Genomic DNA, 23,051 nt, shown 5'->3' with positions numbered 1-23,051 from the left:
TTCTATTAAGAATGAAACATACCATTCTTTGTTTAATAGTGTGTATTTTTATTCCTTGCTTAATGGTTTCTTAAGGTATGTTATTGTGTAATATTTATATCCAACTTGTGTGTTCGGCAGACTGAGGAGCTTTTAAGCTACATTTGACTCCGTTTTCTCAATATGAAATGCACTGTGGTGTTAGAATCTGTTTCTCTTCCTTTACACTGCATACAGTTGTTTTGTTTGGTGCTGTTTGCAAGTAACTCAGTTCACATACACAGGCACACCACTACAAGCTATAGTACTCTGATAGTTTCCCTCATATTAGAGTCAGTTTTCAGTGTATTTGAATCATCCATATTGAAATTATTTTAGCCAATGTGACTAGTAAACTTTGAAGGGTACTTTACAGTATGTTGTTAGCTGATGTCTTTAATTCATTAGGCCCACCACACCCAGATAGTCATTGTAATGATGGTAGATGAATCATATTCCGATGTTTGTGCCATTCCTGTGCATAACACAATTAGCATGTCTCTCATTTGTGGATCATCCTATATTTGATTGAATATTATGGTGTCATTGGATTAATTGGAAAATGTTGCTACTTGTGCAATTTTTTGTGAATTTAGAGAATGCAGTTGTACTGGAAGGTAATATTACTAATTTGTTCATCTTAACTACAGACAATTCCCCTGCAAAATGTTCTAAAAGCAACTGTAGACTGTTGTAACTGTGGGGTTTTTGTTAAGGAGAATCAGCCAAACGTTCAGTGGAAAATTGTGGTAGATGTTGCAGGGATGAAGTTGTAATGAGCAGACTTGCATGAATGAGAGCTACATCAGATCAGAATATGTTAAATAATCACTGCAATAACATGGTAGTGTGGGTTGAGGAAGTTACAAAGAATAGAGGCAAGGACTAAATGCAAAAGGACAGAGATTCATCTTCACAACACATTGCCATCTTCATAGACTAAGTTTTCTTCTCAGCCTCTCTTCCTTGGTTTCATCTAACGAGCCAACATCCAACACTAACTGAGGCTAGAACAGTCCCAAGACATTCTTAGTCGTGATGTCAAAATAGTAAAACATGAGGAAAGCAGAAAAAGCACAAGAAGGAAAACTATGTTGCACTTGTGGACTTGGCATGGCAGACTGCTCTTTAGTCAATATTTTTTTTTTTTTCAAATGGGTGGTAAAAACATACATATTCTATGAAGCAAAAAAATGTTTGATGTAGATGTAGGAAACAAGAAACTCTCACTTGTTTATTCCCTTTTCAGTATATTATTATTATTATTATTATTATTATTATTATTATTATTATTATTATTATTATTATTATTATTATTATTATTATTTTTAGACCACATTGGATCACTTTAATCAACCCTATCTATTAGCTTGCCCATGATGGCCACCAATGGTCTGTATTGACTTGATTACTGTTATTAATTATGTCAAGGTCTGCCTTGTCAGTACCGGTACAATTCAAAATCTATATGTATAAAATAAAAATTTTGTCTGTACATTGCTCAGAATTTAAAAAGGGTGGTATTTCTGTATCAGTCGTGTTCACAGTAACAAGGAAATTCACTTTTTAATTTTCCGTAATTTCTGCTTGTCTGTCGAATCATGCTGAGTGAAATGGTAATTTAGGGGAAGGCCTAAAATGTAATTCTGAAATATTCATGTTATTGGTGGTCGTATAGATATAAATACTACATAACTAAAGTTATATAGCATTACATTTCCAATCATTTTTGTCCTATACATTGTTACTGTACCAGGTATTATCACGGAGATATTCAAAGAATTTAATGAAAATCGGTATGTAAAGTCGGAAAATAAGGAACTGCAGTCTACGCTATAAATAATTTTATAAGACTCCCTAATATTACAAAGTCGAAAGAAAACTAAATGTGAAGGCCTACAATATAGAAAGCTCATAAAATTGATCAAGAATAACATTACATTCACCATTGTTTGTTGTGATGTGCTTTGTGTCTTCTGTTGCCACTCATCTCTGATCGATAGGATTACTGCTGTGTACCGAGTATTTTTTTTAATTTACCTTACGTTGCACCGACATAGATAAGTCTTACATAAAATCAGCTTCATGGTCCGTATCGCACTACAATAGATTCACAATTAAGTATTTATTTTCCACCTAGTCTTACGGCAACGATGGGATAGGAAAGGGCTAGGAGAGTGAAGGAAGTGGCCTTGGCCTTAATTAAGGTACAGCCAAAGCATTTGCCTGGTGTGAAAATGGGAAACCACGGAATACCATATTCAGGGCTGCCGACAGTGGGGTTTGAATGCACTATTTCCTGGTTGCAAGCTCTCAGCTGCGCGCCCCTAACCACACAGCCATCTCGCCTGGTCATACCAAGTGTAACAGACTGCCTGAATATTGGCAGGAAGTAGCTAGAATAACTTTCTTCTTCAGCGTGCCATTCCTCTGGTTCATAAATTTTCTGGTACTACTGGTACGGGGGACACTGGTTCATCAAAGCATTCAAGCTATTCAATTCCTACTCTGAGGCACTGATTGGAATGAGCAGAGTGCATATTTAACGGAATAAAGGCAGAGGAGTGTTTACGGCTGTCTGCGGCCTGGTCATTCCAGCTCTGGAACTTTGGACTGTTAGATCGACACCGTAGTACTGTTCATTAAAAGTGAGAAAATGTGCGGTTTTTAATTTGATTGAGTATTTTATATAACATAGATTTTAAATGCTGCTTTCTTACTGAGGTTTTTGTATGTTGACTTCAGTTAGGAAAACCACAAAGTCAGTCTTTCTGAAAATCCCGTAGCGAAGCACGGGTACATCAGCTAGTATATAACTAAACCATCAAATACATAAATATATATAAGTACATGTTTCGAGAATTAAAATTATCTTCTTCAGCTTACAGATTAAAATCACATGCATGTAAGAGACCTTATTTAAAACTTTTTATGTCCAAACAAAATACTGGGTAAAAACAACAATACAGTAACTACACTAAAAGTTCAAACATGAATATTGTTAATGTTATTACAAGTAATAAACTTCATTCTGGTTCCGTATTGAGTTCGAATATCTAAGATGAAATTCTTAGAATTTCATTATATTAGGTCCACGTATTTTATACACTTCTGCACTTTTGAAAGAATATGTAAGTTTTTTTTTTTTAATATTACTATTAAATAAGGTTCAAAGTGTCAGTGCTTTGCTATACTGTATCCTCTTTCGTACAGCAAGGTTTCACTGTTTGCATAGAACAGGCAGTAAAGGAAATCAAAGAGAAATTTGGAAAGGGAATCACAATCCAAGGAGAGGAAATTAAAACCTTGAGATTTGTCAATGATATTGTTATTTTATCTGAGACTGCAGAAGATCTCAAAGTTGCTGAGTGGTATGGACGAAGTCTTGGGTAAGGAGTGCAGTCGAACGAAGGCAAGCGATGCAGGAAATATTAGGTTAGGAAATGAAGTCTTATAGGAAGTAGATTAATATTGTTACTTGGGTAGTAAAATAACTAACGATGGCAGAAGTAAGGACATAAAATGCAGACTAGCACAAGCAAGGAAGAGCTTTCTTAAAAAAAGAAATTTACTCACTTCAAACATTGATACAGGAATTAGAAAGATGTTTCTGAGAACTTTCATCTGGAGCGTGGCATTGTATGGGAGTGAAAACATGGATGATAACTAGCTCACAAAGAAAGAGAATATATGTGGTGTTACAGAAGAATGATGAAGGTGAGATGGATATAATTGAATCACGAATGAAGAGATACTGAATCGAATTGGGGAAAGGAGCTCGATTTAGCTAAATTTGATTAGAAGAATAGAACAATAGGACACATCTTAAGACACCCAGGACTTGTTCAGTTGGTTTTAGAAGGAAGTATAGTCGGTAAGAACAGTAGGGGTAGACCAAGGTATGAATATGACAAGCAGATGTAAAATGCAATAGTTATGTAGAAATGAAAAGGTTAGCACAGGATAGGGTGGCATGGAGAGCTGCATCAAACCAGTCTATGGACTGATGACTCAAACAACAACAACAAAAAACATATGTATAATATAAAACCATGGTGCTATAGCCCTGATGGGCCTTAGCCTACCAAGCAACTCCTGCTCAATCAGAATGCCTGCAGATTATAAGTTGATGTGTGGTCAGCACGTTATATCCTTTTGGTCATTATTCCTGGTTTTCTCACTGCCTGATAGCTCTTCGACCGAGCTTGATCGCTGCAGTCACTTAAGTGCGGCCAGTATCCAGTATTCGGGAGATAGTGGGGTCGAACCCCACTGTTGGCAGCCCTGAAGATTGTTTTCAGTGGTTTCCCATTTTCACACCAGGCAAATGCTGGGGCTGTACCTTAATTAAGGTCACAGCTGGTTCCTTCCCACTCCTAGCCCTTTCCTGTCCCATCGTCGCCATAAGACCTATCTGTGTCGGTGCGACGTAAAGCAACTAGCAAAAAAAAAAAAAGATGGCTCTTCGGTTGGTCTTATGCCGAGTGGACCTTATGCTAGCCCTCAGACCCAGATAAAAATCTCTGACTTGGCAGGGAATCAAAGCCTGGGGCAGGCGTGCTACCCTGGGGCCAGAACTCGTGAGATATCTACAGTCAAATATCTATTCTCTTCTTTCTCCTCATCTTTCTCAACAGATTTATGCCTACTCTTGATTGTGAACTTTCCTCATTTGGATTTTCTGGTGTCCTTTTTGTATTTATTTTGTTGTTAGGTGTGCGACACGTTCATTTGGTTCTCCTTTCTGGTACCCAGAATATGTCATGGTATTTTCAAACAGAAGAGTATGGAGATAGTTGAATCTGGGTAACTGACAACAGCTAATCACTAATGCATGACTATGTCATCTGAGTAGTTTTTGGACACTAATTTGTGGTAATGAAGCTTCATTGATAAATTGCTGGGTGCGGTATGGTGGTGGTTCTGATGTTATATTTGTTTTAGTCAAGGACTTTCTTTTGAATTCCATTGTTATTTCCTTTACATAGTTTTATTTAAGTGGAGGTGTTGAATGCTTTAAGGTGCAAAACAATATGATCATCAGCACTTTTATGTAATTTGCATTGTAAATTACTGTAATGATATTTATCACTTGCATGAACTTCTCTATTTAACTCTTTGTTTTTAAAAGACAAATTTCCTTAAAAACTCTTTACACGATTGATAAATAGTTTTATTTTTTATTTTTAACTTCTCAGCACTCAGTCAACTCCTTCAAGAGGGACAAGTACCAGACAGCGCAAGAATGTGATTTCTTGTGTAACAGTTGCTGACAGTGATGGTGAAGAACATCGTAGTCCTGGCAAACAGCAATTACAACAGCAACAGTTATATTTGCAGCAGCAACAGCAACAACCACAGCAGCAGCAGCAGCAACAACAACCACCACCACCTCCACAACAGCAACAACCACCCCCACAGCAACAATTACCCCAGGTTGTTGTACAGACTCCCACACATGTGGTCAGAGAAATAAAACATGAACCACAGCACAGGTAAGAAAATTGTACAAGGATGTTCGATCATCTTTAGTTGGTATAATCATTTGTATGATCCCTTTTAGATTATGCTAATCACTTCGATGACTTCCACCTTCTCTTTCCCCTATTTACAGAAAAAAAATATAAAAATGGTCTGAAGTGCCTTATTGTTCATTCATGTTTTAATGTTTTAAACTGTTAAATGTATGTGGTCTTGGAAGGATTTTTGAAACTTAGTTTCATTTTTGTTCACTTAATAGTAATGATAAAACATGTCAGGTATTCAGACTCCTACATATAGATAAAAATGTTTTATTTCATTGGGATACTTTCTGTCATTGCTGTTAGGATGACTGAGTGTTCTAAATAGTTTTGGAACACCCAGCTGTATTTATTTTGCATTTCATGTCAAATGTAGGCTGCCTCGGGAACAAAGTGTACCTTTTACAAGTGATTATTTTCATTTTGAACATATTGAAATTCAATTATTAAATGTTAAACAATTAATTTATTGAAACCACCTATTCAATACTAGTTATAGTCTTTAGGATTATATCACTGTCATTATATTACGTTTAAGTATGGTACATGTTTCGCCTGTCATTGCATGAATTCCATGAATTCTTAACTCCAAGTCAGAGCTCTGAGTGGATGCTATACATGGTTATAAGATGCTGACATTTTGTGAATTCTACTGGTAGAGGATTGTCATAAGTATGCCCAACGTTTCTAATATGAGAAAAGAGGTTTTTCGGACAGTCCTGATTAAGTCTACAGGTCTGCAAATATTTCAAGTTGTAGAGCATTTTCAAGTCTGTAAAACAACGCAGCGCGGATCAAATACTTGTAAGGAAGCCTTTCTAAAATGGAAGCAAAGCTCTATGTTTACCTACTTTCATATCTCTGCACACTGGATAATATTTGCGCGATACTCCCTCCTGAACCTCTGTGTATAACCCGAAGGTGCTTTTGAATTGGCGGCCCTCTAAAGTAGGAGTTCTTGAATTCACACCAAAAGTGTAATTTACTAGTTTAATAAATTTAGCAGCTTCTTTTTCTTCACCTGACAGAAAGTAAGAGATAGCTTGTGAGACATGATTAGAGAGTAGCTGGCTTGCAAGATAAACATGCTGGTGATCTCTATCGGAAACAAATGAGGAGGTGTAAGTTAAGGACACCGCTTGATTTCGCCATAATCCAATGACAATAGCTGTTTCAAAAAATGTTTTTCAACAACCTTTTCTTCCAGTAGTGTAATACCATCATCTAAGAAATGGTTTCTCAATAGTTTTATGAGATGTAGCACAACACAAAACACCCAAATATGTTTACTATCATCTGAAGGATTATTAAAACACATGTTTTTATAGTCTACTCCTAGATCTTTCCATACTTTTGCATTCTTCCCACCCAAGTCTGAGACTACACCCACAACTATGAATCCTAGCACCTGTACTTCCAACAGTAATTTTCTTCAATAGCACACCAGTCATTGGACTATCAAAATCATAAAATATAAGTTGTTTCCAGGCTGTACACAGTCACGAACCATTACAACCTGTACCTGACTGCGAGTTCCGAGAATTTTGCCCTCTTCTTGGTCATAACAGATACGAGAATCTTCATTGTTTCGAATCCCTGTATGCACAATATTTCCATTAGTATTTAAACCCCTTGCCTGGGTTTTCATTAAATGTAGGGCATCTACCAAAATCCCCACATGGCACTGAAATAAGTTCGAAACCCATCTCCTTCAAGTTGAGAGTGCTGGTAAAGGAATACCCCGGCACCTTTGAAAGAATGTTTTTTTTTTTAAATATTACTATTAAAAAAAGGATCGAAGTGTCAGTGCTTTGCTATATCCTCTTTCATACAACAAGGTTTCTTGTTTTCATTGAAAAGGTAGGTGATTTGTGTCTCGGTAAACACTTTTCCTATAATTCTGCCAATGCTTAGTTTAATGGTCTGTTGCATAGAAGTTTTCGAATCAACTATTTGTTTATTTTTTGTGCTCAGTGCTGGGTGAAGTTATTTGGTTTTAGCCCTAAGCCTAGTAAACTCTCTTTCTAAGCACTTATTTTTACATTTTATGAGACTTGCTTCTTTTTGTAGTTTCTGTTCAAGCGACAATTCATTAAATGGTTCATTTTCGGTTTTGGCCTCTTTTCTTTATGGGTGAGGGAGAGAGTCTATTAATAGCACGCTTTCAAGTCTCATGCTTTCGATACCAATTTTTTTCTGGTGACAGCCTGTTCGTTATTTGTATGTTGAGAAGAGGGCAAAAATGAAACTTAGAAATTTCTGTGCATGGGCACATCCTGAAATCAAATTTAAACTAGGCACTACATCGGGCTTCAGCAACTTCTTTTGCTGTAATCCTAGAAGTTCCAATTTCAGGTCACACATTGAGTCTTCATCATTGAAGTTGGTACTACACGCTGTTGCATGTTTCACGTTAATTTCATCTCCCTATATGCAAGCATGAATTCATTGTTTACAAACAGATGGGCCTTTCCGAAATGTGTGATAGATGATACTAGTACCTTTCATTTTTTGGTTATAATTTTCACACGTAGCTCCTGCACAATTTGGCATTGTTAAAAAGTTCTGCAAATCCTTGCACATAAATATTTATATGATAACAATGGAAAACCACAGTAATTTAACTACAACACTTAAACTAGTATTTTATCACCATCCACTCTGCACTTCGATAAGTAACCTAAACAGGTTCCGCACATGTTTACGACAATCATACACACACTATTTACAACAGTAATTATAATAACCAACTAACTAACAAAGGAGTAGTTCAAAGCACTGTTACTTTACCAAAATCAGGTAAGATACTGTTTCACCCTGCTTTACTCATATAAATAGAGGATTCTTCCTCTAGAGTTGCCTCGAGATGAGAGTAACATCACGCTCAGAGCAACTGGAAAGGGATCCTATTGCGCACGCCAAGTGAGCTCCCCTCCCCGATTCATATATAAGTCATCCATTGAAGATTAAACATTCACTATATGAAGGTCGAATTTTGATAATCGGGACAGTCAGTGCACAAATGGGAGGAGCGTCTCTGTATTTTGAAGGAGTTCCTTGGTAGGCCCTACAGTCATTGGTATTCGAAAAATCCACAACCTGTTTCCAGTCATTCAATTGGGTCAGAAATGGAATAAATGAAGGCCCGATCTAGTGGCGAGGATAGGAACTGTGCCGACTGCTGAAGCCTATCGCACTCCTCTGGGGCAATGATTAATGACTGATATATGAAATGAAATTATATTGAGGAGTGTTGCTGACAGGAAAGATGACAGGAAAAACCAGAGTACCCAGAGAAAAACCTGTCCCGTCTCTGCTTTGTCTAGCACAAATCTCACATGGAGTGACCGGAATTTGAACCATGAAACCCAGCAGTGAGAGGCTGGCACGTTGCTACCTGAGCCACGGAGGCTTGTAGACATTGCAATACTTTTGGTGAAAACTTTGAACAATCTAAACTGCTGGCAGAAGTTTTGTGAGAAATGTGGAATGTTTCATTTACACTGGTCAACAATGATTTTGGTTCTCAAAAGCAAGTAGCTGGCCTAGAAGCATTTTTTTAAATGCTAAATTGAGAAATATAGTCCTTATTTTGCTATCATATATATATCGTTAATTTTCTAAAATTCTGTATTAAATGTTCAGTCATTTGTAAGTCTGTTCGTAATTTTTCAACATGTCTGGTGCAATTTTAGTTTTTTTAAACAAGGAAAAGAAAATCATGCCTGGGAATGCCTTAAAGATGTCACAAAACATTTCTTAGGGAACAGAAAATCCAAAGACCACTGAGTTTATGTGGAAAGAAAGATATGTGGCGTACCGTTAGATCGAGTGCAACGTGTCTTTGAAGCTTCATTTTCTTGCACTTCCACTTGGATTTCTTTCTGGACAATTTAGGAGATGTCAGTGACAAACATGGAGGGCAGTTCCATCAGGACATTTTGACATTTGAAAAGTGTTACAGGCCTAAGCCACGTTAGCAGATTACTGTTGGTTAGCAGTGAGGGAACAACCAGCAACATCATTCAAACAGAAGAGAGCCAAGAAGTCCATGCAGTAAAACAAGTATACTGAAATAAGTCCTTCCCTTTTTCCCATGATTTACCAAATTTGAGAAGTGATAAACTTGCTGATTTCTCACAAACTATATGTGAGAGGAAAAAACTCAAGGGATATCTGGATTCAGCATGCAATTTTCCATTAGAATCACTTACTTTCATCCAGGAACCAGGAAGAAGTTGAACTGTGTTATGAAACCAAATTTGTAAAGGTTTTCAGGCAATATTTCTCTTTATAGTATTCTTTCGTTGACTCATATTTGAGTCTCTTTTCTGAATTTTTTCGTGGGGTTGCCTGTCATTACTCTCAAATCTAACTGTAGATCAGCAACAGATGATGGAAAGTGTTCAGCTCCATGGCTAAATGATTAGCGTGCTGGTCTTTGGTCACAGGGGTCCCGGGTTTGAATCTTGGCAAGGTCGGGGAATTTAACCATCCTTGGTTCATTTTGCTGGCACGAGGGCTGGTTGTATGTGTTGTGTTCATCATCATTCCATCCTCATCACAACGCGCAAGTCGCCTATATGAGTCAAATCGAAAGACCTGCCCCTCGTGAGGCAAACTTGTCCTCGGACACTCCCGGCACTAAAAGCCATACGCCATTTCATTTCAGTAGAAAATGTTCCATAAAAATAGCTTACTGCATATTATTTATCAGATAAAGGCGTAATAAATCAAGCTAGTTTGGAAAAATGGAGGCAAACAACAACTTACCTCCGCAAGTATGTGAAAAATAAATACATGGCAGATAAGACTGACATAAAAGTAAATATTTTAATGTCTTCATATCGTGTTCTTTCTTAAAGAAATAATAATTAATAATGGTTCTCACTCCAGCTTTGATTATGTGTTTAGGAAATTAATGTTTATTTTTGTGTGAAAGTTGTGTTTGCATCATTTGACAGGTGGAAGTAGAAGTAATGCATATAGTTACGTGCATGAAGTAGGTAGTAACTGAATATTATTGCTCATTGATGCTTTTTATAATAGCATATTCTTGAACTCAACCTGTTGTGAATATTTCTTTTGTGTTCGGTAGTTTTCTTAATTTTATTTCATTCTCTGCCTTCAGTAGTTCTAGTTATTCCAGTGGTGCATCCCAGTCACAGAAGAAGCGTTTACTTGCCAAAGCACAGTCAGAGTGCATGCTGGGAGTTGCCACAAAACGAGAGCCTGGACTACCTGACTACCATCATGGGGATTATTTGCATCATTCGTCTTGTCAGGGTGGTACTGCTGCCAGCACTTCAACTGCTAGTGGTTATCATTATGTAACATCATCATCAGCTGGTCACTCAACGGGGCAAGAACAGCATATTGTATATACTGGGTATGTATTAGTACTAGGTATTACTTTATTTCCATAAGATATATGAGTGCATAAAATTCTGGCACCACAAATTCTCCAATACTTCATGCTCTCATCAACATAACCAAGAAGCAGTATAACTAAGTATTACAGACCAATGTTCGTTACTTCAGCCAAACATGTTTATCCTTAATACTTCACATACAGTTAAACTTTGTACGTTTTTCAGGAACCTGATTAAGAAAATACAAAAAAACCTTGTTAGAGTAAAAAATGTTAAAGTAAAAGTGTACACCAGACAAAAAAGGTAAACAACTTAGAAATAAAATTATATGAACCTTGTAATAAAAATTACCATATATAGGCTACATACAAAGCTTTTTCCTTCACCCGTTCTTACTTGGTGGAACAACTGGATTCGTACTGTCTTCTGTTTAAATGGATAGGCTACTTTAAAGACTTTTGTCACATTTTTCAAGCCATCTGAAATAAAAGATTTCAACAAATTGGGCCTTAAGTACCTTTAGATCTGACCGACCAGGAAGTGATTAGACTTTATTCACATATTGTTTTTGTCAAGGAACATGCAGTTGAGATGATTAAGCTTCTTATGGAACTTGAGGGGGCCTCAGTATCCAACCTCTCATTTGCTATACCCCAAACTTTATAACCTTGAGGTAACTTTTTGTGCATTTTGTGAGGGCAGTTATTCTGCAGCAACTAACAAATCCTTGGTTAAGCATAAGGCTAGTAGACTATAAGTTGCCTCATTCTCATAAGGCCTGTGGAAACAGCACTACAGTATTGTTTGACATCATTGCATCACTTCAATGTACTCGCCTTCTTCATTGTCATTAGTGGGAGACTCGGCTACTATTTGTTCCGCAAGCAGCTCATCCACATATTTCCTCTGTAGTTACCATAGTATCAGCCACCGGAAGAAAGTCTTCAGTAATGCAGTTTGACTGCAACAATCTCCATATATCAGGAGCAGGCTGTTCTTCTAGCTGAGAGTCAGGATGATTCTTAAAGATTTCAAGAAATAATTTGAGATGGTAGTCTGCTTCAAAGCCTCCAGCATCCGTAAGGAATAAAATTTGCTGCACTAGGCTCTTCCTACGAAGGCGGATCAAATATAAACAGGAATTTGAATGTGCCACTGTTTTTAGCAATAATTCTGAGACAGGGCTTTGCCAGGATGTTGGTGGAGGTGTCTGGGGAAGGGGTTTGCACATGTGAACAGCAGTGGAGGGCTGGGCTGATTCAGTATGCTATGAGTGAGCAAGAGGTGCACACGTCTATTGCACGACACATTATTATCAAATTTCTCACAAAAGGGGGCACCAGACCTTTCGAAATTTTGAGACTGCTCCGCGCACAGTTTGGGGAAGAAACGCTTTCAAGTGTATGAGTGGGCAAAAAAATGTGTGGCAGGAAGAGCAGCAGTAGAAAATGAACCTCATAAAAGGAAATTGCGGACAAGCATCACTGCAGACAACGTTGTTGCCATTTGTGACATTGTTGGTGAAGATCGGTGAATAAAAATTTCACAAATTGTTTTAGCCGTAAGAATAAGTTGCGGGAGTTTTTAAACCATCATCCGAGATGAACTCAATTTCAGAAAATTGCCAGGTGGGTTCCTCGTCTCCTCAACCAGGAACGAAAAAAAAAAAACTTTACACCAGGAAGTTTGTAAGACTCCTGCATCGCTACGAGAGGAAGGAGAGGATTTCTTGCATCATATTGTGACTTGTGATGAAAGCTGGGTGCATCATTACATCACAGATTCAAAGCAAACAAGCATGGAGTGGCGGCGAAGAGGCGAAGCAGGTCCGGTCAAGACCAAAACATGCCTATCTGCTGGAAAGGTGCTGCAACAGTTTTCTGGGACTGCGCAGACGTTTTTATGGTGGATTTTCATCACGAACAAAGGATAATTAATGCAGCCTACTACTGTCGCCTTTTGGATGAAGCAAAAGCTGCGTATTGCAACAAGCGATGCCGGCAACCAATACGAAACGTCGTCTTCTCCACGACGATGCAAGGCCACATCACATACTGCTGCTTTAACGTGGGTAAAACTGGAGGAAATTCACTAGACACCTTTGGAATACCCTCCATACAGTCCAGATTAATAGTCCTGCGACTACCATTTGTTTGGACCACTCAGACAAGACCTAGGAGGACAGTGATTCGATGATGGTGCAAGTGTAGAAGAGTTTGTGCGCAACTGGCTCCGCACGTGTCCCTCTTCTTTCTATCAGGACGGCATCAAAAACTTATCAGTCTGATGGAGAAAATGTGTATGGAAGGCAGGACACTATGTAGAAAATGAATCTCCATATGTGTGTTTTTTGGTTGATGCAATAAAAAAAATTTTCCCATTTTTATTTGATACACCCTTGTATAAAGTAATTTAAAGGAGTGTTTACACTAAATCCATAGGCGCAGCTTGCTTACTTGTTTACCAGACAGAAATTCTAACTGCATGTTCCTCAACTAAACATCCATGGGATGTGTAGGACATTGGTTGATGATGGTGATGATGATGGTATTTTGCACATCCATTTTTGCAGCCAGCTGCAGTCAAAAAAGATCTGAAGTCATCCAAGCTTTATGGTTGTTAATGATCACACATGCTTAAAGCAATGAGGCTTTTTAGATTTCCCCATCACAATGGAGGTGGAACTTCTCAGAGTCATCAACATTGGCTCTCGGCAGCACTGTGAGCCCCATTTTGCTTTTCTTCTTCTTCCACCATGGCATTTATCCCCTTTGAATATCATACTCCTGCTGGGCAACACACTGAAAAACAGTCCAGTTTCATCTAGGTAAAAAATGTTCCTGGGTTTGTATTTTTGGTCAGTTCCTGCAATCATACGTTGATTCACTCTTTTTGGGTTTTTTTTCTAGTTGCTTTACGTCGCACCGACACAGATAGGTCTTATGGCGACGATGGGACAGGGAAGTGCTAGGAGTGGGAAGGAAGCGACCGTGGCCTTAATTGAGGTACAGCCCCAGCATTTGCCTGGTGTGGAAATGGGAAACCACGGAAAACCATCTTCAGGGCTGACGACAGTGGGGTTCGAACCTACTATCTCCCGAATACTGGATACTGGCCACACTTAAGCGACTGCAGCTATCGAGCTCGGTCACTCTTCTTCAGTTTCGTCACTAATTGCATTTGATTCCCTTATAAATAATATTATAGGTTATGTTATGCCTTGGCCTGGGGCTCTTGAAGTTTCAAACAAACTTTTTACTATTTACTATTTCTATATTTTTTTGGAGTTTGGTCCACATTCTGAAGCACTTTATGATATGCTTCCTCTGCTTTTCGCCATTGTATTCAGCGTGGATACAGAGAGCTGCAACTCGCCTGCCAGTGGAATACATGCTCCGTGGAACAAATGAACTTTTTCCAAGATTCGAACCTTCTCTTTCATAGTGAAAGTTTAACTTTCCCTCTCTTTTGTTTTACATTATTAGAAAGAAAAGCAATAACAAAGAAGGATTAACAGATATATACGAGCTTAAACAAACGATGCAACAAGATGATCGCGGCAAATTACTTTTGCCACTCGACCCAGATAACAAAAAACCCATAATATAAGCCAATAATCTGTGCATCCTAATTTTAGGAGGGATTTACAGGAAAGGGAAAGAAAATTGTTTTTAATATGTGTTTTATTTACAAGAAATTAATCCTACACACATATCTACTCCAAAACTGATTAAAATATAAATTTTGCCGGGCTGAGTGGCTCAGACGGTTGAGGCGCTGGCCTTCTGACCCCAGCTTGGCAGGTTCGATTCTGGCTCAGTCCAGTGTACGTCAGCCTCGTGTCAGTAGATTTATTGGTATGTAAAAGAACTCCTGCAGGAATAAATTCCGGCACCTGGATATAGTTAAACGAGAAATGAAGAGACTGGGCATCGATATACTGGGAATAAGCGAAGTGAGATGGATTGGTATTGGTGAATTTGCTACAGATGAGTACATGGTCTACTATTCTGGACATGAAAACCAAAGGAAAAATGGAGTTGCCCTCATAGTTAGCAACAGGGTGCGTAACACTATAATGGGGTGCAATTTTAAAACTGATAGAATGATGTCTGTACGTTTTCAAGGCCAACCTTTTAACATCACAGTCATACAAATTTACGCACCAACCACAGAAGCTGAAACCAGTTCTATGAAGACTTACGAGAATTGCTACAGTTAACACCAAAGAAGGATGTCGTCTTCATTATTGGCGACTGGAATGACAAAGTAGGAAATCAAACTGTAGATGGAGTAACGGGAAAATTTGGCCTTGGCACAACAAATGAAGCTGGACAGAGACCCCTAGAATTCTGTCAAGACAACTCACTGGTCAATACCAGCACACTGTTTCAATTGCCCAAACAACGCCTATACACCTGGACCTCGCCAGATGGTAAATGTCGGAATCAGATCGACTACATACTCTGTAGTTGGAGCTGGAGGTGCTCTGTACAGTCATCCAAAACAAGGCCTGGGGCTGATTGTGGACTGTATTTTGAAACTTATTCAGTTTTGAATTTAGTTAGCGATTTTTGCTGGGCCTTCGTCAAGCAGTTTTGGATGCACGAATAATTTTGTTTCCAGAGGTAACCTTATTTAATGACTAGGTGTGGAGTGTTTTAAAATATTTCCTATTTTACATCTAGGATTTAAAAATATATACCGCCATTTGGAATTTCGTCTTCATACAAAAACAATTTAGGAGGAATGAGTATTTTTGTTTTCGGGTCTTAACCCCCATTTAACACCGTTTGGGATGAACATTATTATTATTATTATTATTATTATTATTATTATTAAACAATGTTATTGGCTTTATATCTCATTAACTACTTCTAAAGCTTTCGAAAACGCCAAGGTGCCGGAATTAGTACTGTGGGAGTTCTTTTTACGTGCCGATAAATCTACCGATCCGAGGCTGAGTATTTGAGCACCTTCAAATACCACCGGACTGAGCCAGAATCGAACCTGCCGTGTTGGGGTCAGAAGGTCCACAGCTGAACCGTCTGAGCCACTCAGCCCAGCTAATCTTTTTTCTCACCAGGTAAATGCTGGGGCTGTACCTTAATTAAGGCCGTGGTCGTTTCCTTTTCGATTCTACCCCTTTCCTATCCAATTGTTGCCAGTAAGAGCTTCCTTTGTCGGTGCGACGTAAAGCAAATTGAAAGAAAAACTTCTGTTATTTAACACTTATAATATAATTTAAAATAGCATGCTCTTTTGTCGTATTATTTGATTCACTTCTGGGTATGAAATTCACGAAATTAAATCCATCATAAATGAGAATATCCCTCGATGATCACTCCATGCTCACTATTTGTATTAACAACTCGCAGCACTAGACTGCGTGGTAACTCAGGGAAGTCTGCTAGAGTGCTCTGAACTTTGTGACTTGCATGTTCCTCATTAGAGTTGTAAAGGCTTCAGTCAATAAATATAGATATTCGGAAACCACGCCCTGTAAAGAAACTTCTGCTGGACTACTCAAGAGCTGATTGGGCCACACTTCCAAAACTTCGATCCGCATGGTTGCCACAACATTTTCTGGTAAATGTGGAAATCGAGACAGCTATAACACAGTGGGCAGACACTTTCTGACGATGTGTGAATCGAGTAAGTTCTTCCAATAAGAAATCCTCCCTATGGATTACTGGGGACATGATACCAGAGACCGGTTTCATAAAGCTACAAGTCTACAAACGTACAAGTTGTAGTTACAAGTGGATGTTCTTACACTTGTAGGAAATTTTTGTTTCATAAACAAAATTTCTACAATTGTAAGGTTGGTACATTTCACTACCAAGTCTTAACAGTCAGCTGATTTCTGTGAGATAGCCAAGTGGAGTCAAACATGAATAATCCTAATCAGAAACAAGTTGCACATAAAATGTTAATGCTGAATAAAATCAGGGAAGCGAAAGAAATTTTGTTTGGAGCTTTCTATACTTCACTCACAAAAGAAGAGTGGAGGATTATACATAAAATTGCCTTATCTCTGGAAGAGAATTTCCTCTGAGGCTTCACCTCACCCCACAGATTATCTGGAAATTGAGAGGAGAAAGAAGATAGCCATTCAGAATGAACTGTTAGAAATAAAAATGTATAAATCAAAACTGGAAGCTTTGAAACTTGGAAGACTTGGGCCTACCCAAGTCTCAATACACAAAGGACCTTACAAAGTGTGATGAGAATATAAAAGAGGTGGGGAGGGGGTATATTATGTTTTAACAAATTAAGTGCCTGAAGAAGCTAATGTATGATTTTGCATTTTGTATATTAAAGGAGTTTGTGTGTGTAAATAGCTGCCTTTTATAAGACATTATTTCACTTGATATTTTAGGTAAGCACAATTCCAGGCCAGTTAGCACTTGCATGGTAAAACTTAAGATTTGGCCCAAACACTACCATGCTTATCAATAAAGTTGCTCTCATGTACTACCACAGGAGCATCAATGTTTATTAGTGTTCCATCAATACATCCACATACTTGAGGCATACGAGCAATATCATGGAACTCTCAAACTACGTGGCCAGTTTCCTCTGGCCAGTAAACAATGTGGGAAACTTGACAATATTCACTGCATTCACAACTGAATGAACTGCTATGCGCACACTAGATTTTGAAACACCATGCATATCACCTACTGCATGATGTTGCCCTCCATTTCCTAACCAGTGTAATGCTATAAGTACTGTTATTTTGGGGTTAGAACACAGTTTCTGTTAGTTGCATGCTGAAGTTCATTACCTGCATATTGTAGAAGTGACTCCAGTTTTACTGAACTCATTCTAAATCTTTCATTGTATTCATAAAAACTTGTGAAAGCCACGTTAACCCTTCTTCTGAAAGTTCTTTTACGTCTTTGTCCATCCTCTGTTATATCTTCATCATTATCATTGCTACTATATAACAAATACATTTCCATACAAAAATTAACACAAGGCTTGAAAACTAATTGATTATTGAGTATTTAACAGCAAATTACACAGACTTGTATTCAAACTTACATGTCTCAAACAACTTGTAAGAAAAATGGTATTTCCTACAAGTTCTTGTACTCTACAAGTATCTTTATGAAACACAACATGAATTTTGACTTGTTGACAAGTCTTGTAGCTTGTATAAATACACTTTTACATACAAGTGCTTTTATGAAACAGGAATTACTTTTTTCCAACAACTTGTATGAAAAATTACTTGTAACCTGTAAACTTGTAGCTTTATGAAGCAAGCCCCAGAAGTCAGTAAGCGAAACAGGCTATTTCACCGTTGAAAATCTAACCCCAGTGAAAATAGTGAGAAGTTCCGGTCGAAGAGAAACTAAGTGTAGAACATGGTTCGCTCTGGCTACAACATATACTTGTGGAGTCAGGGCCACAGTAATGACACCAAGTCACTCTGGAAATATATTCACAGCAAATGTGGCACTACTGCACCCAGTAGTTCCCAATACAAGGGGACAAATATCCAAAGTAACTCCAACATAGCGAGAGCGTTCAGTATCTCATTCAAGGACAACTTGAATGAATCCACAAATATGCTTCCCATCCAGCCCTTACTGCTAGTTATTATCCATGTTTCATTTTCATACATCATGCTTCAGATTAAAGTCTTCAAAAGCCTGTTTCTAATTCCTGTATCAATGTTCAAAGTAAGCAAATTTCTTTTCTTAAGAGAAGCCTTCCTTACTTCTGATAGTCTGCATTTTATGTCCTTCCTTACTTCTGCAATCATTATTTTCCTGACCATCTTTTGAATAGACTAAAGCAGAAGTAACGTCATTGCCTCGTCACACTCGCCGTGATTGCCAAATGAACCGGCGCGCGACTCAAAGTTGTACTCCAGCACTATAATACAGCACAGCTCACGGATTGTACCTCTGGTGCATTTAAAAGAATTAATACATCAACGTATGCGTGTTAGAATCCCACACGTTCTTTTAATGGCTTACATCTTTAAACAATTCATTTACTGAATTAAATTTTTAATGTACTAACTACAATTTCTCGCTTTAAGAATTGCTAATGAATTCTTTTGACATACACAGTAAGCATTATATTCATTAAATAATTTTTATTATCATTAATTATCTATCTATATATATATATATAAATAGAACATTAGTGTATCATTTCTCATTCACTCTTATTATCTAAATATATGGCCTGATTCCATTCGAAGTAATCCATCCCAAGTATTTATAATGGTCCTGCCGGAGGGGTCAGTCACGCTACTCACAAGCGATTGAGGAATAAGCGAGCTAAATGGTGATAATGTACTCGTAGTGGAATTAACTTTAAACTGACAGGGGAAGTTGGGGAGCCAGGTGAAATCCTGTCCCACCCCTGCTTTGTCCAGCACAATTTCAATAAATTAATTATTACAAATATTTTTTTTTAAATATTATTATCATGAAGGTTTGAGCGTCAGCTTACCTTGCGCCGCAGTAATTAATCTGTATCGCTATCGAGTGGCTGCACACCCAAGTCAGAATCAGAGTCGGAGTCAGCACACGAGGTATCATCACCGGAGCTAGAGCTGTCATCATTGAGATTGATCACAATCTTGTCGTGAAGATTCCCACATTTTCCCATTTTCACACCAGGCAAATGCTGGGGCTGTACCTTCATTAAGGCCACGGCCGCTTCCTTCCCACTCCTAGCCCTTCCCTGTCCCATCGTCGCCATAAGACCTATCTGTGTTGGTGCGACGTAAAGCAACTAGCAAAAAAAAAAAAAAAAAAAAAAAAAAAAAAAGATTCCCACATGCGATTCTCAGTCTGTTTCACGCGTTCTACATTATTTCGCCATTGTTCCGAAGTCACGTATTCCCTCTTGCATTAATTGTTCCACTTCTGGGAGCGTGAAATGCTTGTTGTTAGTCGCAATGTATCCCTTCACTTGGCTCCACACAAGTTCTATGGGATTTAGCTCACAGTGATATGGAGGGAGACGTAACGCCTCGTGACCTGCAGCTGCTGCCAGATTGTCAATGCGATATTTGGCATCATAATTTGCACGAATTTTATTGAGTATTTCCACAAGTTCAAGTTTATTCATAGAGGGTTCTCAAGTAATATTTTTCTCTGTCAACCAAGCCTGAATAACAGGTTTCGTGGCACTTTTTGTGGGCACACGCTCAATATGAAGCATTAATTAGGTCAATAACTGAAATAGGTGGTATGTTCGGTAATAGTTGCTTCGTGAAATATTCCTCATATCGCTCACCGTCCATTTCCCCATGGTAGTCTCCTGTCTTCTTACCCACTAACTAAATTCTGCTCCCTCAACGAACCCACGTTCAGTCCTTGCATGAATCAGCAGTGCATGCCCCCCTTTTACCCAAGGGTGCCTTGCTACCTGTGGTGAGGCTCTCCCTCCATGCCTGCGTGGCTGTCTTAATAGATGTATCAACCCATACCCTGGACTTGGTGTGGCCGGCGCTTGCCCATGTTTCATCTGTGTACACTACGGCTTTTCCCTTCGCCCTTACTTCGCGAATACTGTGTAAATACCTATGACGCCAAGCAGCAATGTCTTCCCTGTCAGTTAATAATGATTCTCTCCTTCGCTTTATTTACTTAAACCCCATATCTAAATTTAGCCTCCACATGGTTGTTTTAGAGAACTTTGGAAGTTCCTTGTCCTCATTAACAATTGATACCACTTATTTAATGTCAGTAGATCATTCTCCCTGTACAAGACGTGGATTTTTCTCCTTATTGCCACTCGAGTAAAGGAGTCATACTTCTGAAGACGAGTTACTTTCCTTTCTGTTCCTCTATGCTTTCGAAGTGTCTCCGACCCTTTTCCGGTTTTATAATCAGCTTTTACCTTGAGCTCCCACTGCCTCTGCTGCCTGTCTCGCTGCTTCATGAACAGTAGTAATCCCACCGTCAATAGTTTTCGATCGGAAATGCTTATAAACAGACAGAATCATGTTTCACTAGCTGGACGTAAAAATCTTGCATTTCTTCTTCAACTAATAAGTCTGGTTAATTTTTGTTCAGATCCTTGCACAATAATATCCAATAACAAGTAAGAAGAAACATACAGATATACAAGGGACTACAAGAATTGTGAATTAGCCCACAATACGCACATACTCCCTTTTTCTGAAAGCGAAGCACACTGATAAAATTCTCTCACTGCTATTTTAAACAGACTATGACTGGAACTGCACCCACGTGCTCAAGACATCCACTGAGTAAGTAAGTATGGCAGCTCCGCATTGGCGGCACCATTGCCAAAACTCGCGCAAAGTAGAGCGCCCCCTTGCCCCCTCACATACTATGTGACAACACCATAGGCGCTGTCCCTGTCGCCTGCACCATCACCTGGTCCATACACTCACTTCCACTTTAGTCTGCTCAAAAGGTGGTCCAGAGAATAGGTATTCTACTACCAGGGTAACAGTATTCATCTACTGCCTTTAAAACTCGTGTGTTCACATTGCTGGATTGACCTCTGTGTAGAACCAGTCTCCCGAGTTGCCTGAGAGGTGTCTGCGCTCTTTTTCCCTTCATTTGCATTTCCTTCCTTCTGTCCTAACCTACCGAAATTTAATTTCTCTTACTGTGTAGCCAGCCCGTCTGTCTTGGATACTAAGGTTGTAAGGAGGTTTATACCTCACCTAAACACAAGTTTTGGGTCATTGCGAGTGATGCATGGCTACTGGGAGAGTAGTCATTAGCGGCCCACTTGCAGATACCAGGCGACCCCCTGGAGTATGGCCTTACCTCAGAATGCGGGACTCTGTCAAAAGTTGACCATTTATTTCCCCTACCTACTAGTGGGACCAAAAACGGAACCCTCTTCTTTTCTCAAAGGGTGGCACCCTAAAACAGCATCCATAAAGGCTAAGAAACGGAACATTATACTGCAGTGCCTATAGATTATGAAATTGACTAACGTCTTCCTCTATTCCAGGGTTGGTGGAAATAGTTTTTTAGACGAGAGTCCTTTCCTCATGAGTAATGCAGTTGACTGTATTGTCTGTGGTGAAGTCGATGGATGCAAAAGCTTTGCGATACTTATAAAGACGACAGCTGAGCACTCTATAGATAGCTACTTAAAGCTAATTTGTTCAGGAATGTGGAGGTTTACATCAAGAAGCACAAATCTCTGAACTACAAAGGAGTTGTCTTCCATGGGGATTTGATTAAGGCTTCCGATGATGATATGATCCGAAACCTTGCTCATTGTGGTGTAACCTACATGAGGAGGTTAAAGAGGTGTGTCTGTGATGAGCTGCTCAATATGGGCGCTTTCATCCTGACCTTCAAAGCAGAGACCCTGCCCGAACGTAGTCATTTACAATGTTAACTGGAAAAGGCCCTTCGGCTGGAGGAAGTCCTCTCCTACCAGGACAGGGGGAAAGACTTCCACTCCTACCAGTGCCCACACTTAAGGAGGAGAAGAAAGGGGAGCCCCAGCACTACCCTAAGAAGGCGGAGGTCTCCGCATCCCCAAAAAAAAGCCTAAGAAATCTGCCAGCCCTCCTCCAGAAAGTGCGAAAACGGTGGTCAAAAGTGAGAAATCTCAAAGTCTCTCTACCCTATCACTTTCTAGGGAACCTAGTTCTCCCAGGAAGAAAGTCCACCGTTCCCGATCAGGGGGCTCTCCATCCATCAAGTGTTAAGTCGCCATGTCTCTCTCATCTGAGGAAAAAAATTGAGGCTGAACCACTCATAGTAGCGGATGGGGATGGCGACATTGATGGTGGAGAATGGCAAATAAAGGGACAAAAGAAGGACAAGCAATTGTCCTAATTTTGTTGCACTACTTATCCACACAATGGAACAAGCTGAGTTACATCAATTGATATCCGTCAGTGCGACGTGAAGGAGAAACAATCCTTTTCATGGGCTTCTCGTCACAGAGTTAAGAAGTGTTTCGAACACACTATAGTTTGTCTACAGGAATCTCATTTGAGACATGAACATGAGAGGTTTTGTCTCTACTCCAAGGACCAAGTAGCTGATGGTGGCGCAGTAATTGGGGTTGTTTGTACCCTAGTCCGTTCCGACATCTTCAGTGAATAATAACAAAGGTTTTATTCTAATCCACCTGTTCAATACATTTTAATGTTGTCACA

General features: G+C 39.0%; 1 protein-coding gene across 1 annotated transcript in view; it reads left to right on the top strand.

Moving 5' to 3' along the window:
* The window catches only part of Hipk (Homeodomain interacting protein kinase), a 435,335-nt gene that overhangs the window by 344,529 nt on the left and 67,755 nt on the right, over positions 1–23,051 (top strand). The window contains exons 16-17 of the mRNA XM_067142782.2: positions 5,217–5,513; positions 10,672–10,929. Of these exons, the coding sequence (XP_066998883.2) occupies positions 5,217–5,513; positions 10,672–10,929 (555 nt within the window). The remainder of the gene's footprint in view (positions 1–5,216; positions 5,514–10,671; positions 10,930–23,051) is intronic.

Source organism: Anabrus simplex, chromosome 3, assembly GCF_040414725.1.
Source record: "Anabrus simplex isolate iqAnaSimp1 chromosome 3, ASM4041472v1, whole genome shotgun sequence".
Taxonomy (NCBI): domain Eukaryota; kingdom Metazoa; phylum Arthropoda; class Insecta; order Orthoptera; family Tettigoniidae; genus Anabrus; species Anabrus simplex.
The sequence above is the reverse complement of the archived record's forward strand: the minus strand, read 5'-3'. Positions and strand labels throughout refer to the sequence as shown.